Below are 16463 nucleotides of genomic sequence, written 5' to 3'. Positions count from 1 at the left end.
ATATGTAATTAATTCAGCTCTTTATGTATTTCAGCTCTCCTCAGTCAGTGTTGAGCAGAAAAATTAGAGTGTGTGATGTTTTTTAGCTATTTGGTTACTTTCTATATTTTACAGTCACAGCAAACCAGGTATTAAAAAAAAAAAAATACCATTGTTGTATTACAATACTGAGTGGCTAGCAAGATTTTACTAGTTATAGGGATTCACAGACCATGTATACTAATTTAAATCTACCATGACTATGTGTAAGTGGAGTTTGTGCATGTCTCTACTGAGAAGCAGGAGTGAGGAAATAGGTATATTTCTGCATACTTAAATTGATGTATATCAATGTGTATGTGTGTATGTATCTAAATATCTATAAAAACTAGAACACCAGTGTTGATATCACTTCTGTTGCTAAGGAAGCCTGATGTTATAAAACTAGTATAAAACCCTGTTTTATTCCTTCAGAAGCTAAAAGCTTGAATTTTAATATTTGAAGTAGCCCACTGCAGATTTAGTGCCTCTGCTATTGGAAAGTTTCGTGAAAATGGTTTAGAAGTTTCTGACTATGACTGTGTCTGAACTGATAGATTCAAGACAGCCAAGCTGCAGTGCTGAATCACAAAGCAAGTCACAATTCTTATTTACAAACTTCATGATGCTACCTTTCTCTGCGGTGAACTGGATGTATCTACACTGCATAACATATGTGCTGATTTGGTCCAAAGAGAACTCTTTATTTCTTTTTTATCTTTTTTTTTTTTGTCTTATTGTGTCTTTTTTTTTTTTTTTTCCTGGTAGAGACTTTAACAGACAGTGTCTTAAATTATATTAGTTTGTAGTGTAGCACACCACTGGGTGTATAACACAAAAAGTAGGAAACAGTAGCATCTCTGGGACATGATGTGAGGACATTTGGGGATTTTAGGAGTTCATATTTTGCTTGAATAGCATTATTAGAGTAAACACAGGCTTATCCAGTGTTGTTTCATCCATAGTCCTTTTAGTAGTGCTTAAATTATATTGCCCAAACTCTGTTTTTGATGGAGCTATACAGTGATCCGAAACATAAGCAAACAGTTTGTGTAAATGACCTGGGGTTTCCTTGCATAATCTGTCCTGTCTTACTTAGGGATATAGAAACTGTGTAGAAATCCAGAAAAGCTGCATTTACATTAAAAAATTGTAACCAAATTCTCTGTGAGAAACTCTAGCCTTTGCAGACTTAGGAGTAGGGAACTGAAAATGGGCATATGGCACAGGTTTTCTTCTTAGATAGGAAAAGAAATCAGTAGTCCTGTGAAAATCCTGCCAGTTTAGGTCAATTTCCAGAATTCTAAATGCTTGCACAAATAGCACAGATTTGATTTTTTAACTGCTATCTTCAAAAATAATAAAGTACATTTTTAAATTGAATGCTTTTTAAGTCTTGGTGGAAAGAATTAATAGATAGCAGTCAGAAAAGGGAACTAGAAAGGAACGATTTTAGGGACAACAGACTGAGATGGTGCTCACTAATTCAAGAGATTATACCTAGTCCTGAAAGCAGAATAGTCCTGATCTTGTTCCACCTCCACTTGATTAGTTTTATTTCTATTTACCTATTTTATTTTATACAAACCACCACAGAATTTGCCACAAGCAATCCTGACTGTGTAGCAGTAACCCATAGGACTATGAAGGCAAGGAAATGTTGCTCACAAATAATTCTCTGCAATTAAAATATCTTGTACAGAGTTAGAAAACTACTGTATTCTTTTATTTTCAACTCAAAATTTTTAAGAACTATATTTCTGCATAAAGTGTTGGTCAGTTTTGGCACACCTAAGATCTCTTTTCTAAGATCTATTCCTTTCTTAGCTGGAAAACACAGATGATGTTATTTCAAAAGAAGCCTATTTATGGCACAGTTAATGCTTGTTTTCATTGTGACAGGTATTTTTTTAAAATTATTTCGTTTTCACCATAGAATCTGCTTTTTATAACCTGGAAATGGGGAGGTTTTAATACTGGTATGTTGTAATAGTAACTTTAAATGTGTAATTTTGTTTTTGATATTTGCATTTAAGCAAAGAACTCAACTTTGAACTACATAGGAAGGAGGGAGACTTGTGTAGATTGTTTAAATTGTGTAGATTGCATGTTTTTCTTCTTTTCACTGTCTCACAACTACATGTTCTTTCTTTTACAGACAAATAAAGTAGTACCTGCGTGGTACAAGAAACTGAAGAAGAAAACATCAGCATAGCATTTTTCAAAAATTATTCAAAATAATCCTTTGGGGAGCTTTTCTTTAAAGAAAGTTATTTTCACTGTAGTGATGCTCATTTTACTGTAAAAGCAAACAACCGGTTTGGTTTAACTGTTTCTTTTTTGACTTATGCTTCACATAATCTTATGCTTCATAAAATAATTTCTACATCTCTCATGTGAATAAAATGTGTGAAAATGATGCATGCCATAATTTTGCTAACATTTATTTGAATTTTAAAAGATAAATAAACACTAGTATGTTCTACAAGTTATAATCTGGGCAGTTAAAGGATGTGTTATTTAGAGTGTTCAAATTAATGCAAGTTTCAGCCTTTTTATATTGTTTTTTCCTGGACCCTGTGTTTCATGCCACATTCCTTGCAATTATTCTGGCTAATGGAAATTTTCAAAATATACATGAATTAATATCGTACTTTCTATGAAGGAAATTCAAATCAGCTGGACACAAAATTTCTTACTGGCCTTGACTTGTAGTTCATCACTTGATGTCATTTGTATAACCAAACATACATTAAAAACACCTTAAAGAAGCAATAAAATACATCTTAATTATTAGCACTGATACTTAATGGGCTAGACAGTAGTGCAGTTACATCAGTGTAATAATAAAAATAGAACCATGATGGGTGAGGACTGTAGTGTGTAATAGGGAAATGGGTAACTTGCCGTATTTAATTGTATGAAAATAAGCCCCAAAGTCCAAGAACACACTCTACCTGTTTATTCCACTCCACCATCTATTCTGACTATAAAAAGTACTCTAATTTTTCAAAGCAATCTTGATTGCATATGGTACATTTCTATGTATAACGTAAATATAAGATCTTTTAAGTACTGCATACTGAAAATATTGCTCAGATTTCATTTAACAGAAAGCTCCTTCTTCTTGGTGCCTTTTTCCTTGACAATATCTCTTAAATTGGTTATTTTCTCTAACCTGAACATTAACAATAATTATTTACTATATAACACTGAGCTATATCAAGTTTAAGATTCCCAGATACACTTTTCTTCATTTTCCAAACAGTTGAAGCACAGTAATACTTCCTCTGCACCAGGAGAGCTTCAAGTTTCCTTTTTTTTTTTTCCCTTTTTATGTTCTAAGAGACCAAGGCAAAAATGCTGGCAACTGCACATAACAGGTTTAAAATTATCATTCTGTGAGTGAGTGAGGCCAAGTAGACAGGGGTGATAATCTTTTATTAGACTAACTGCTGTTCACTGGAGAAAAAAAATCACACAAACTTTTGGGTTCACAAACCTTCAGTATAGTCATTTTTGAATAAAGTTTTCTGAAGTCTAAGTTTTATCTAACATATATTTTTATGTGACTGGAATCCTTAACTTTTATTTCCTATGAAATAGGAAACAGCTTCCATATGCAGATACTAATTTTGCAAATTGTAATAGATACTTCATATGATTCAGTCTCTAAATGAACTACCCATACTATTCTGTTTGTTATCAATTAATAATAATAAATAGTATTAGCTAGAAGGACTGTGAGCTATTTTAGGCAATATACTAGTTGGAATCTTAAGTCTTTCCAATTTGTTTTCGTATGGTGTCTTTATAGACAGACTGTAAGATGGGTGACACACCCACCTGAACAAAACACGATCAACAATGCCATGTCCTGCTGGAATAGTGTCATCCCTTGGCAAGTTCACAGGCAATACCAAATTTGAGGGAGTAGTCTATACACTGGAAGGAAAGGTCTCAGCGGATCTCAGCAGGCTGGAAATCGGGTCAACAAGAAATGTATGAAGTTCAACAAAAGCAATTGCAGTCCCACATCCAGGATATAATAACCCCATATGCCAATACTGCTGCAAAGCAGCTTGACAGAAACAGACCTGAAGGTCCCAGTGGAATATGAGTCAGTAATGTGCCAGCCAGCCACATCCTAGGTGGTTATTACCAACAGGATAGTCAGCAGATGCAGGGAAGTGATCCTTCCCTTCTGTTTGACACATGGGAGGTCACATCCGGAGTCTTGTATCCAGTTTTGGGCTTGTTTAAGAAAGGCACTGACATATTGCAGTGAGTCCAGCAGAGGTGCACCGAGATGGTCAGGGGCTGAAGCACCTGATGTAGAAGGGGAGGTGCAAAGAACTGGACTTGTACAGCGTTAATATTAGAGGACTTACAGGAGGAACTTGTAGTCTCCAATGACCAATGGGATGGTACAGAGACAGCAGAGCCTGACTCTGAGCTCAGAGTGCACAGCAATAGTGTAAGAGACAATGGACACCCAGATGGAGCACTAGAAAACTCAACTATATGAAAAATGCTTTTACTTTGAGAATGGTCAAATACTGAAACAGGTTGCCTAGAGAGGTGGTGGAATCTTCATCCTTGGAGATGTTCAGAACCAAACAGACTCCTGAGCAAACTGGTATAATTGGACCTGACTTTGAGATGAACTAGACGACTGATTTTCAGAATTCAAATTAAATTACTCTGTGGTGATATCCCTAAATAATCTGATATCAGATAGTGACATTAATTTACTTTGTACCATCCAAAAGGCAAAATTCTCTTTAATTCTTCTATGGAAATGCAATAGATGGGAACATTTTTACTCTTAGAGAGTAACTGCAGTGTAAATTTCTATGTCCTCCAGACAGCCTGATTTTCTAAGAAGGCTGACAGAAAATTAGGCTGATTTTGTGGTGAAATTTTATGGATATTTGAACAGTTCTTCAGCTGGCAAAGTGACTTATTCTGGCAAAGGGTTGTGGGTTTTAGGGGTTTTTTGTAATTATTAACAAGGTCCATCTTTAAATGTGCAAAAATAAAAGTAGTTTATTAGAATATACTGATAACACACTATGCTGTTGGTAAATTCTTGTAATACATGTGGTCCTTGTGTAAATCTCCTCAAAGTGTTGGGTTTTTTTTAGTTGAAGACTCTATTTTTCCTGTGACTCTTCACTAGACTGCAAGGCTATAATTAATTATCTAGGAGGAGACCTTCTAAGCTTCTCACGAGAAAGCTGGAATGTCACTTAAATATAGCTATTCAAATGTGAGATGCCCTACAGCAAAAATTAATGAAGCTTTTTGCTCTCCACGTAATGAAAAGGCTTAGTTACAGTACCTGTACAGCACTTTTACTGATGTTCTTTCCCACAAACATAGTTGTCAAATTAATTATTCCAAAATTCTTCTTCATGGTCTTTGCAGTCTCCTATTGTCATAGGCCTTGTGTCAATGATGTGTGAGTCAAAAATAATGAAGTAAAGAGAAATTTCGAAGGGTAGTTATGCATGTAAGCAACTTGTGACTGAAGTGCCCAACCCACATAATGATCTTCAGTTCCTCTTTTTCAAACCAAAGGGAGCAAAGCCAAAAAAAATCACTGTCCGCTATTACATTTCTTGGTACATTAAGTAGGTGTTACTTAAGTGATAAGTTTCGTAAATATGTGGGTTGAACAGGAAAGAAAGAAAGGTAATGCTTTAGAACAGGTTAGGATTTTAGGGGTTCTTTAACACTGTAATTGCTTTCTCACCTTTCTGTCCCTTGTCTGAAGCCAAGAAGCTGTAGTGCACCAAGGTTATCTCTTGTTTGAGGAAAAAAATGAAAACATAATTGCTTTTTTAAATAAGGCCTACACTTCTAAGGCTTACTGCTGAATCCTGTGGTCATAATTCACTGGCACTGTAGTCTCTAAATATTTCCTGTTATTTTCTTTTTCAGTTACACAATTTTATGATACAGCAAAATAAGAGGAACACTTAAATCTATTAAACCTCTGACATCTGCAAGATGGTCAGGCAGAATTCTTTTACTCCTGGTAGGCATTCATTAACGTCCATGTCTTTGAAAGACATGACTCAGAGAGCATGACATTGTAGAAACAAATTACTACCTTTTGAGGAAGTATTTATGTTATTATGTATATGTGTCTCAATCAATTGTCAGTCTGTAGCACATTTACATGAAAACAGATTTTTACACAACAGTTTAAGTCTGTAACATCCTGTCATGTTTCAGGGTTGTGCTTATTAGGGAGGTCTACTGAGGAAAGCATTTCTCTCCCTGTTAACATTACATTTAATAGATCATATGGCAGGCTTCTTACTGAGTCAAAGAAATGTATCCCTGGTATTTTCTTATACCAAAGAATATTGAGAATCTGTATTCATTCTCGACCTTTGAAAATGAAACAAGTATCTCTAGAAGATCAAGTTTTGCTTAGTGTCTTTGGGCAATATTATCCCCTTCTTAAATTCCTCGGATTGATTGGGAACTCTTGACCTTTAAAACGCATACTTCCACAGCTTCATTAAGGCAGTTACACGTAGGGTATTTCAGACTGGGGCTGGGCAGCAATCAGCAGCAGCAGAGGGTGCCAACTCTCGGGGGACGGCATCATGAGCGGAAATGGACAGCACTTGGGAATTGTGGAAGAGTGAGTGGCGAGTACTGCAGAAGCTTTTAGCAGCAGAAGTAGGTACGGCTCTTCGTAGATGTTAGACCCTCTGCAGCTCTTTTAAGCCCTCTGCTGACAACACAAGAACCACAAACTTTCTTCCACAGAGGTCATTTTGTGGAATTCCCTGGGTTTCTTTCCTCACTGATAAGTTTTCCATAACAGTAAATACCTGTGGTTTTTGTTTCTTGGTTTTTCTTTTAGACAGAGAAAGACTTCTTTTTCTCAGGATGTTTGAACTAGATGAAAAAAAATGGAGTATTTCAATCAGCTTACCCTTAAAAGGATGAAGGGGACAAAAACTCTCAGCAAATTTCATCTTCATGAAAGGAGCACATGGCAGAAGTATTAAATGTAAGAAGCTAGGACAGATCATGGAAATAGCATTTACTCAAAAACTTGCATGTTTTCACAGACTCTGTGCCCTTTTTGAAGATACTACAGAAATAACCACAGTAAAAGAGAATGCCGCTTTGACTGTAGCAATAGAATCAACTTTGTTTGACCATGAATAATTGAAGTCTTTGTGTTAATGCTCCTTTTAAGGGAGTAGTGGATCAGTAAATGTAACTTAATTGCAGGAAAAGTCTTATGGATGGAATTTATGACTGTATTTCAATGAAAGTCTTTTCATTTTTCCTTTTGGTTCAATAGAAAAAGGATTACTTAGATTATTCAGCGTCGCAGCTGAAACTGCTAGCAATTCCCAGTGGTCCTGTTTTTCGTGATTTTAGAGATACATATTGTGGAATGCAAGACTTGCTTTTTTATTCAGTTCTTTAGAAAAATTTGTTTCTTTGTGCATTATTGTAATAGGTAATGCTTGACTTCTACAAGGGAATTTACATATTCAGTGTATGTGTGAGTTTTAAACAGAGTTGTTACCTAAGTGCAGTGGTCCTTTTTAGAAAAAAGAGTTGAAAATATTCTCATTGAGTTCTCTCTGAGACCTTGAAAGTAGGTTGATTTTGTGCCCAAGCTTTCTCGCGCTCCCCACTGCCGGTACAGGGCCGCAGATACAGGAGACCTGTCACTGTTTCACAGGGCTGTGGTTTCCAAGCAGTGTAAACACAGATTCACACATTGTCATCCACAGCTACATGTAAGGCGTTCACAAAAAATTAATATCACTCATCTCCTTTGTGGTACTGCGGGAAGTCTAAGCAGAGGAAAAATACAATATTTTGGTGCAGCCTATTCACTTGCCACCTTTTCCTTCCTGGTTAGCATATAAATAATATTTAGCAAGTCTCCATTTTTGGACACTGGAAAGGATGCAGCTAGCAAGTCCTGCAAGGATGGCTATGTCTTTTTTTCATATACTTCCTCAGATATGTTCTGTGTTCAGTACTGACCAGACAGCTTCTAAAAGATCACTGGGCACCACTTCTTTCACATTAATCTTTGTTTTACTAATTTATTATTTAAATACTAAGTCCCCAGAATCCACTCAGTATTTATGAGTAAAAGAGTACGTGCCTGAAAGTAACAATAAGCAGTAAAGGTACTAATATGTCAATGACTTAAGTCTTACCGAATTAGCACATTCCTTGTCACTTTGTGTCATTTCTTTCATTATTGCAGTAATTAACATTGCAGAATTGCATTTGTGCCATTCAGCAGGGAATGGAGAACAATAACAGTGTTTACCAGCAGCAGGAGGGAGCTTACCTTTCTTTCTCAACCCCATAAAATCTCTGCAGGCTAATCTCAGTGCACAGCCAGGGTGCCCTCCTACACAATGGAGACTGTCTGAAACCTCCCTTAGGGAAACCTGAGCGAGCTGATTAGATCTCTTGTCCAAGAAAGCCAAATACCCAATCCTATGAAATATAGTGGTTTTTCATTTTGACGCACCATTCCACATCTGGGCAGGCTGAAATCTTTGTCAAATAGGTTACACTATGATAGTGATTCTGAGAGAGCTGAGTGATTTAAAAACAAGTACAGAGTATTTTCAATCCATTAAACTATGAGAAATTACAAAAAAAAAAAAAAAAAAAACCTATGTAAAGTTCTTATGTTCCCAGCTGCAGAAATATCAAGAAATTTTCCTAATATGCTATTATTACTTTGTAGCTGTAAACTGAAATATTATATATAAATACATACTCATTTTTAACATTAAAGGTTAAATTTTTTTTGGTTTGATTATTTTTAATACAAAGCAAAATATTTTTTGTGAACTTCCATGTTTTAAGGTGCTTCTGGTAATGAGCTAGATTCCAATAAAGTATATTGAAATGAATTTTAATTTTTAAATATTTATTTATTTATAATTAATATAATAAAATAATAATTATATAATGTATTTAAAATTTATCATATTTATTTCTATTTTGAATATATATACTTTATTAGATCATCTTCATGGACTTGTCTGATTTACTGTACTGGCTCCAAGAATTGTCAGATTCATGACAGAAAGGTGCAAACTCCCCATGGGCCAACACTGGACAGCACCACATTTACTTATTTAAATGACAGTCCTGATTTTCATAAAAATATACAATATCTTTGATAAGCAAGCTTCCAGATTCACTGGATGTTTCTGGAAGCAGGGTTACCTGATCCACCTTCTCAGCTTTGCTGTTATTCTTTCATGTAAGAGGTTTTCTGTGTTCTTATCATGTAATTTCTGAAAGCATAAAGATGTAACTATAACGTTCTCCAGTTTGGCTGCCCCTGAGCCATGGAGGTACCAAAAGCAGGGATGTGCTGGCATTCTCAGGAATCACCTTGTCTTGTCCTCGTCATGACACTACAAAGTCCTATTCTACACAGAAAGATGACAGCTCTAACATTGCCTCACTCTTATGAAACTGAGTATGTACCATTTTCCTCAGGTGATGGATAGGATTTAATGTGTTCATCCCTGCAGAGTATTCACAGAAGTTCTCTTTGGGTAAGATGATAATAGGGGCATTTCTGAAGAAAGGAGTTACCTTTGGAAAGAAAGGAGCTTTGGAAAGAAACTGCTGAGACAACATTCAGAGTTTCCAGTCTATTGGCTTGAGGTACCTTCTACAGACTGCATAAAGCTCCTCAGTATAGTTACAATACTGAACTTAACATACACCTCTTCCTTCTTCATTTTCTGATATCTACTTTAAAAATACCAGGTTTTCTAGTTTTTATTTATCCCGTTCTTTAGCACCTGACTCTGTGAAATAGTAAGAAACATTTGGCAAATATTAGAGTAAGAATACTGTGACTACTTGAACACTTGACCTTGGCAAGCATAGAACTTTTCAGCTGTATGTTACCAGTTAGGTGCATTTAATCCAATAAAACAAATTAGGACCATAGCATTTGATGGAGGGGGGATATTTAAAAAACACAAAGTCTTAATGTTCAACTAATTGTAGAGGGGAATTCCTTAAGTTGCATAATTCAGTGTGGTTTCTTTGGCTGTTTGGTTATTACTTAGCTTTCTGTGAGCACTGTTTTTGCTCCTGCATTCAGAGCAAAGGGAAGTGGGCATTGCATCACCTTGTGTCTCAGTGTGCTATTTTTGAGAAAACACTGACATGAGACTAGTTTAATAGTATCACAATGTCCTTGGGATAAAGAACATAGAGCTGGTTTTGATATTCTTCAATTAGAAACCAGGAAAGTTTATTGCCACTGCTTCATACTATAAATAACGTCACCTGGATTGGAAGTGCTGCAATGATCATTGCAAAATGCTTCTGTTGATAGAACACAGTGGACCAAGCTGGTCTAACCTACTATGATTAATTATCTCATAGGTGAATTTCACTATCTTCAAATAGTTGTTTTAACATAAGATTTAAAACACCTGTGATGGATGCAGATGGTATTGATGAAAGACAGTTTGTGCATTTGCAGCCTGCTCTATTCACATGATCTGGCCTGTGAAGCAAAAGGAAACCATGAACATGAAGCAAAAGGAAAAGAGGTAATTTCTTTGTCCCTTCCACTTTTACTTCTTTCATTTGTCAGTGCAGTCATATCTGAATTCATAACTTAAAATTTGAAAAACTGTAATACTGAACAACAAAACACTTTAAAACACATAGAACAAGATATTTATCCCGGTCCTGACTAAATGCTTGTTTTAATACTAGTTTGTTTCTCCATTGCACTAAAACGCAGATTGTTTCCCACATTACATGTAGTTATGTTATCTTACGGTGATTTGTACCCAATACCATGTGCCAGATTTATGAATCATTAGGCTCTACTCTTGAAGTGCACAGAAACAAGGTTTTCTTATCACTAAAAGAAGCGTTGTATTTTGTTACTCTGCAAAGTTATCAATATGCAATCTAGAGAGAAAGAAGCCTTGTTTTGTTAAAAGATTGAATCAACTTTTCCTCTCCTTTATCGTATTTATATCTTGCAGGCAGCACAGGGATTAAGACATATTGTTCAAGTCTTGCCTCATCCCACTTGCCACATTACCTCCGAGTTCGTGCGTAAGCGGCTCTGTAGCTTAACTAAGCATGTTGTGAACCGGTCAGGTCAACGCATTTGCAATGAGCTGCACCTTCATGAACAGCAGTTTTCCATACCACAACACAACAGACATGTACCAAACTTCCATTAAGTCACCCAACAAGAATACTACTTACAGGTCAAATGTGAGCATCCTAAAACTTATTTCTTTTTTAATCTTGAGCTGTTCTAGTTAAAAAAAGAAAAATTAACAAAGCATCATTAAAATGGAGAAAAGTTTTTCTATTGGTCTCTTGTTCTGAAAGCATTTATTTTGTATTTATTTTCTTTTTAATAATTAAAAAAGCATTTTCAAAAACAAATTATGAAAAAAGAAATTTAGAGAGATATAGTGGAAACTAGGTAAGCTGGTTGTAACATATGATTGTAAATTAAATGTCTCATTTTGAGAAACACTATCCTTTATTACCTAAATAAATTCATATCCTTATTCTAGGTGCAGAATAAAGCTGTATTGACTATTGTACTAAATATATTCTGTTTGCATGCTTTTCTAGCATGCAGAAAATAATCTGACACTTGAAGCTGAAGCTGTGAGTACCAATATGTTAACAAAATGTTTCATGTTTTTTACCCCAAAAAATCATTTATTTCTGTTAATCAGGTTCTAAATATTTTCAAAAAGGCAAGAAATAACAAGATGGGAAAAGTTATATATTAACTAACTGTTTAACTATGTTGAATATTATTTACCATAATCTATTACTTAATATATGTCTGAGAAATCAAAAACATTTTAAAGGATTTTGAATGCATCTGCAGCTCATAGGAATAGTATAGTTAGCAAAACTAGGATAAGATACGTAATACTGTCCTATGTCATTGGATATTTCCTCTTCTGTTATATTTGATTTGACTTTTTTAATGGACATCTTATATGACTTATTTGAGAAGAGATATTTCTGAATGCCAGCATTCTGATAGACATGTCACTTCTAAGTCCCTACTGTGAACAGACATTTGAGCCATCACCAATAGCCACTGTCATTTTTCACCTATCATCTTATTTCTAGATTGTTGCAGTGTTGGCAAATCTGTCATTTTCTGGCTATGCCTTACCTAGAGTAAATGAAACTAAACAAACTGTGTGGAGGCAGTTGCTTCCTTGATGGAGTGAGTTCCTCATGAGGCAAATGGAAACCTCAAAGGAAATGCAGCTGTGCCATTTCACTACACGATGCAGTTAGAAACACTGACCTTTCCTCATCCAGCAAGATGAATATCGTCACCAATTCTGTAAGCCCCCAAGTGAACAAGAGATAGGAGTCATATGCAGCCACATTTTATAAAGGCTGATCAGCTTCCTTGTAGGGGAGGACTAAAGTCTCTGAGGTTGGCAGCCTTTGGTTCATTCATCTTTCTTATTGGTCAGCTTGTAATGGCCACTAAACACAATAGATATTCTGATGAGATTTTAGTTTCAGTAGTGAGTTCAGACATAGTCTCTGATTTATGGAGGTTTTATGATCATAATTTTAAACATTTTCATCACAAAATTGTTAAGTGTGTACTGTAAATCCTCTTCTATAGAGTGACTGGGATGAAAAATCAAGCACACCTTCGTAAGTTTTCTTGGGCAGCACCTTTCCAAATCTTGACTCACCCTTGTACTTCAGCCTCAGGTATGTTTTTGTAATCTCTACTTTGTTGTTATCCCTCCTGACAGTGACATCCAGTTAGCCAGCTCACTTATGGAAAGATGTTTCATGTGTCTTCACATATTAAGTGAGGTCAAACCTCACTTATTCTTGAAGCAGGTGCATAGAAAGCCAGTGCCTGCTATTGACATTTTTTTGAAATTACTTGTTGATTCCTAAATTTCTATTCATGTCAATTGGGTTACCAAGGCATTTTGAAAAATGGTAAATTGTCACCCAAGTTATTACCCTTATTATTAAGCAAATGAGAATCCTATGGTAATATTAATATCCTCTAACTGACTTAAAATCCTGCTTTTGCTGCTGCAGCAGCTTTTGCAGAAAGGCTGAATCCTTCCAGTTGTTGGGGGTTTTCCTCCCCAAGGGCAAGACTGTTTAGATAGACAGGAGATGCTACCTAATTCTTTCTGCCCATTTGAGCTAGGGTGGCTTTTTTGCACAGATCATGGAAATGGAGCAACAAAACTGCATTACCCGGTTGCTTTAATTGGGAATTCCTGAGCAATGCTGCACATGCTGTCAATGTTCCGTAAGCTGCATCTGAATGATTCACAAATACTAACAAGAAAGATCCATCAGACCACAAACCATGATAGTGAAGAAACTTCACCATGGGAGTCTGATCAAGATTGAAATTGTCTAGATCAACTCCAGTCACTCAACACCCAGCCGAGGTAGATCTTTATACGATAGCTCTAAGAATCCATTTTCAGTTTCTGTTCTATGTGAGTGTCCATACTGCACATAAGTTTTAAGTGTGTGCTGTAAAAGTCCTTCTAAACAGCTGTCAGTCTGTGAGTTTGTGCTCTTGAACTACTAGGACTCCTCAAAATGTAACTGGAAAAAAACAGGTTTGCTGGTGCCAAGTTAAATTAATTATTTAACTTTTTGTATTATTGTTATTGTTATTGTTATTGTTATTGTTATTGTTATTGTTATTATTCAAAAAACAAAAAGAGGCATAAGGAGGGAGTCATAAGTAGGAAAGACTGAAAACTGCATTCTTAAAATTAGCACCTCAGTTTGCTGCATGGTCCATCCAGAATTCAGGTGCTCCAAAGGAAGCAGTGTCTGCCTCCATCTTGAGGCTCAGCTCTCTCCTCTGGTCACACAACGAATATTCCAACAGACACTGCAAGTGCATGCAGGCTCAGCAGCTGAAGTGTGAGGGACTGACTGACAACTTGAGCTGTGGATGCTGCAAAAGACTGAGCACTTCAGTGAAAGGACCCTGTGAGTATAACAGCTCTACAAGGTTCACCTTAGATGTTTAGACACCTAAGCTTCACATTTCTTGGCCATCTGAGGAATCTAGCTAACTAGACATAATTAAGCATGAACCTCTTCATGAACCTTCTTCATTTATATCTCTATGGTAAGATGTATAGTTCATCTTGTAAGTAAGCATCACACGTATGGAATCTAGGAATTTGTTGTTTCAATAGACAGATTTCCCACCTTCATTATTTATTTCCCCCCCCATACTTAATCTCAATAAAATTGATCAACTATTACGTTTTCTTTTAGAAAGGTAAACAGCTTGTTGTTAAAAACCAAACAGTGTCCCTACAAGAGACCTTATACACCAGCCTGGCAATATTACATTTAAAAAAAAGTTGAGACTTGTCAGTTAGCAATTTCAGTCAAAAATGTTGAGCTGAATCCAGTGATATACTTTGCAAAAATGTGTTTTTCATAAACTCTGTTATATTTTGTGACCAACTTTATCGAAAGGTAATTCAACAAAATCTTGATTTTCATTAGTGTATACTGAGTGGCATAAATAATACTCTCTATTTTAATAGATTCACATACTGACTGTTCACATTAAGCTCAAATGAATGTCACGGCGCAAGTTCATAATTAGCCACATCATTTAATTTACATTTTCTACATATTAGTTCTAACTCTAGCTTTCTTAACAGAATACTGGAACATGTCTAATCAAACAATTACTTAATACCAATCCTGAAAGCTCACTGACCATCTCTTATAAAATTCCTGTTGTGAAGTTTTCCAGACATGCTTAGCTAAGACCAAAAAGAGTAGCTGGTTTAATATGCTCTTGAATTACTATTGAAATGTAAAGTATTTTGTCATTATATGATACAAATATCTTTCCTTCTCTTTCCCCAAATGCAGAACAGAAATACCTAGCATGTTTTTTTTTCTCTTTGCTCATCAACAATTCTGCATAATTTATCTAAAATTGGATAATTGTTAGAGATCTTAATACATTTCATGGACCTTTTTAAATTTTTTTTTTCAATGCGAGTCATTGACTTCTTAGTCATCTTTCTTTCTCCATGTTATTTTTCCATAATAACTGCCATCAAAGTTATATTTGCTGTTACTAGTTCTTTTCCCAGCTGTTGAGTGTCTATAATTATAACTGCTTTACAAAATGCCCTCTAAAGAGGCAGAAGGCAAAGAGTTGTTCTTTTGAGGAAGAGGTGTTTTGACTTCCATGGGATTGTAAACTTTCAGGACTGCACACACCTCACTCAGCCTACAGTTTATTTCAGCTTTGTCTGATGCAAAATTTGCCTACCCTAGATGCAAGACTGAGTACAGATATGGCTTAGTTTCAGGAATTATGCACACATTGGCATTAATGGCATGAACTCTCCTGCCTTACCCCTAAAGGTAGAGCTCCATGGCACACTGAAATTTAGGCTTCTACTCTTCTCTGAATTGGGCAGCTCAGGTCCCACAGGGAACGTAACCACACAGGCTTGTTGACTCCTCTGGATAGTCAAAGCTCTCTCTCAGGGCCTTTGCAATTCTCCAGGATCACAGTGAGCAGCACACTGTACCCTACAGATATTGTCCTCTAAGGGCCCCAGAATCTTCTTTGAGCACCTCACAGGCAGTTGATTAAGGAGCTTATCCCTTCTTCCCCTACTTGAAAAGACACTGCATAAGAAGAGAAGGAATTTTTTTCTGACCACATCCCTTAATTATTTTTTCTCTCAACATCATGATTTAGTTCCAAATGAGCATTCATTGCCTGACCTCATTATGCTCCTAGGGATTGTTAGCCTAGCAGCTCATTGCTTTAATGCCCTCCTGGCTTGTCCAGCCAGACCATCCCCTCTGCCATGTCCAAGCCTGTATGGGCTCCATCTCCCACCTGGCAGACCAGTATTTCACAAGACCCAAACCATTCTCTACTATGTTATTTCTCTAATCAGGAGATTTCAGCCAAAATACGCAAATATGGCAGCTTTACAGTTAGTGTTTGTCAACAGATCCTCAGCATAAACATTCTGGAGCCAAAAAGTGCTTTTTTTGTAGTAAAAAATGTGGGTTTGTCTCGTCAAGCAGTTAAAACACCACATAAAACCATTTATTGCTAACAAGTATTGCCAACACCATTTGCTCTTTTAAGCAGGCAGTCTCCGCATTGGACAGGGGAGGTGGAAGTACAGAACGGTGATGGCTCCCACTAAACTTCCAAGTAACGGGCAAACCACCTTGCCAAAAACTGTGAATGTTATTTTTGAAGTACATTAGCATTTTAATTAATCTTATCTCATTACCTCGCATGTACAGATTTCCATCTGCTCTAATAGTACATAAATAATTAAATGACATGATGAAGGAGCATGTCACTGTCATTT

General features: G+C 36.1%; 1 protein-coding gene across 3 annotated transcripts in view; it reads left to right on the top strand.

Annotated features, from left to right (window-relative positions):
• PIBF1 (progesterone immunomodulatory binding factor 1) overlaps positions 1 to 2513 on the top strand; it is a 104479-nt gene extending 101966 nt beyond the window's left edge. For all 3 annotated transcript variants that reach the window (XM_072928319.1, XM_030271441.4, XM_002199394.7), the window contains exon 18: positions 2177 to 2513. In XM_072928319.1, coding sequence (XP_072784420.1) covers positions 2177 to 2233 — 57 coding nt within the window. In that variant the 3' untranslated portion in view covers positions 2234 to 2513. The remainder of the gene's footprint in view (positions 1 to 2176) is intronic.
• Positions 2514 to 16463: the final 13950 nt, after the last annotated feature.

This window comes from Taeniopygia guttata, chromosome 1 (assembly GCF_048771995.1).
Source record: "Taeniopygia guttata chromosome 1, bTaeGut7.mat, whole genome shotgun sequence".
In the NCBI taxonomy this organism is placed as follows: Eukaryota; Metazoa; Chordata; class Aves; order Passeriformes; family Estrildidae; genus Taeniopygia; species Taeniopygia guttata.
This window is presented reverse-complemented; position numbering and strand designations above follow the sequence as displayed.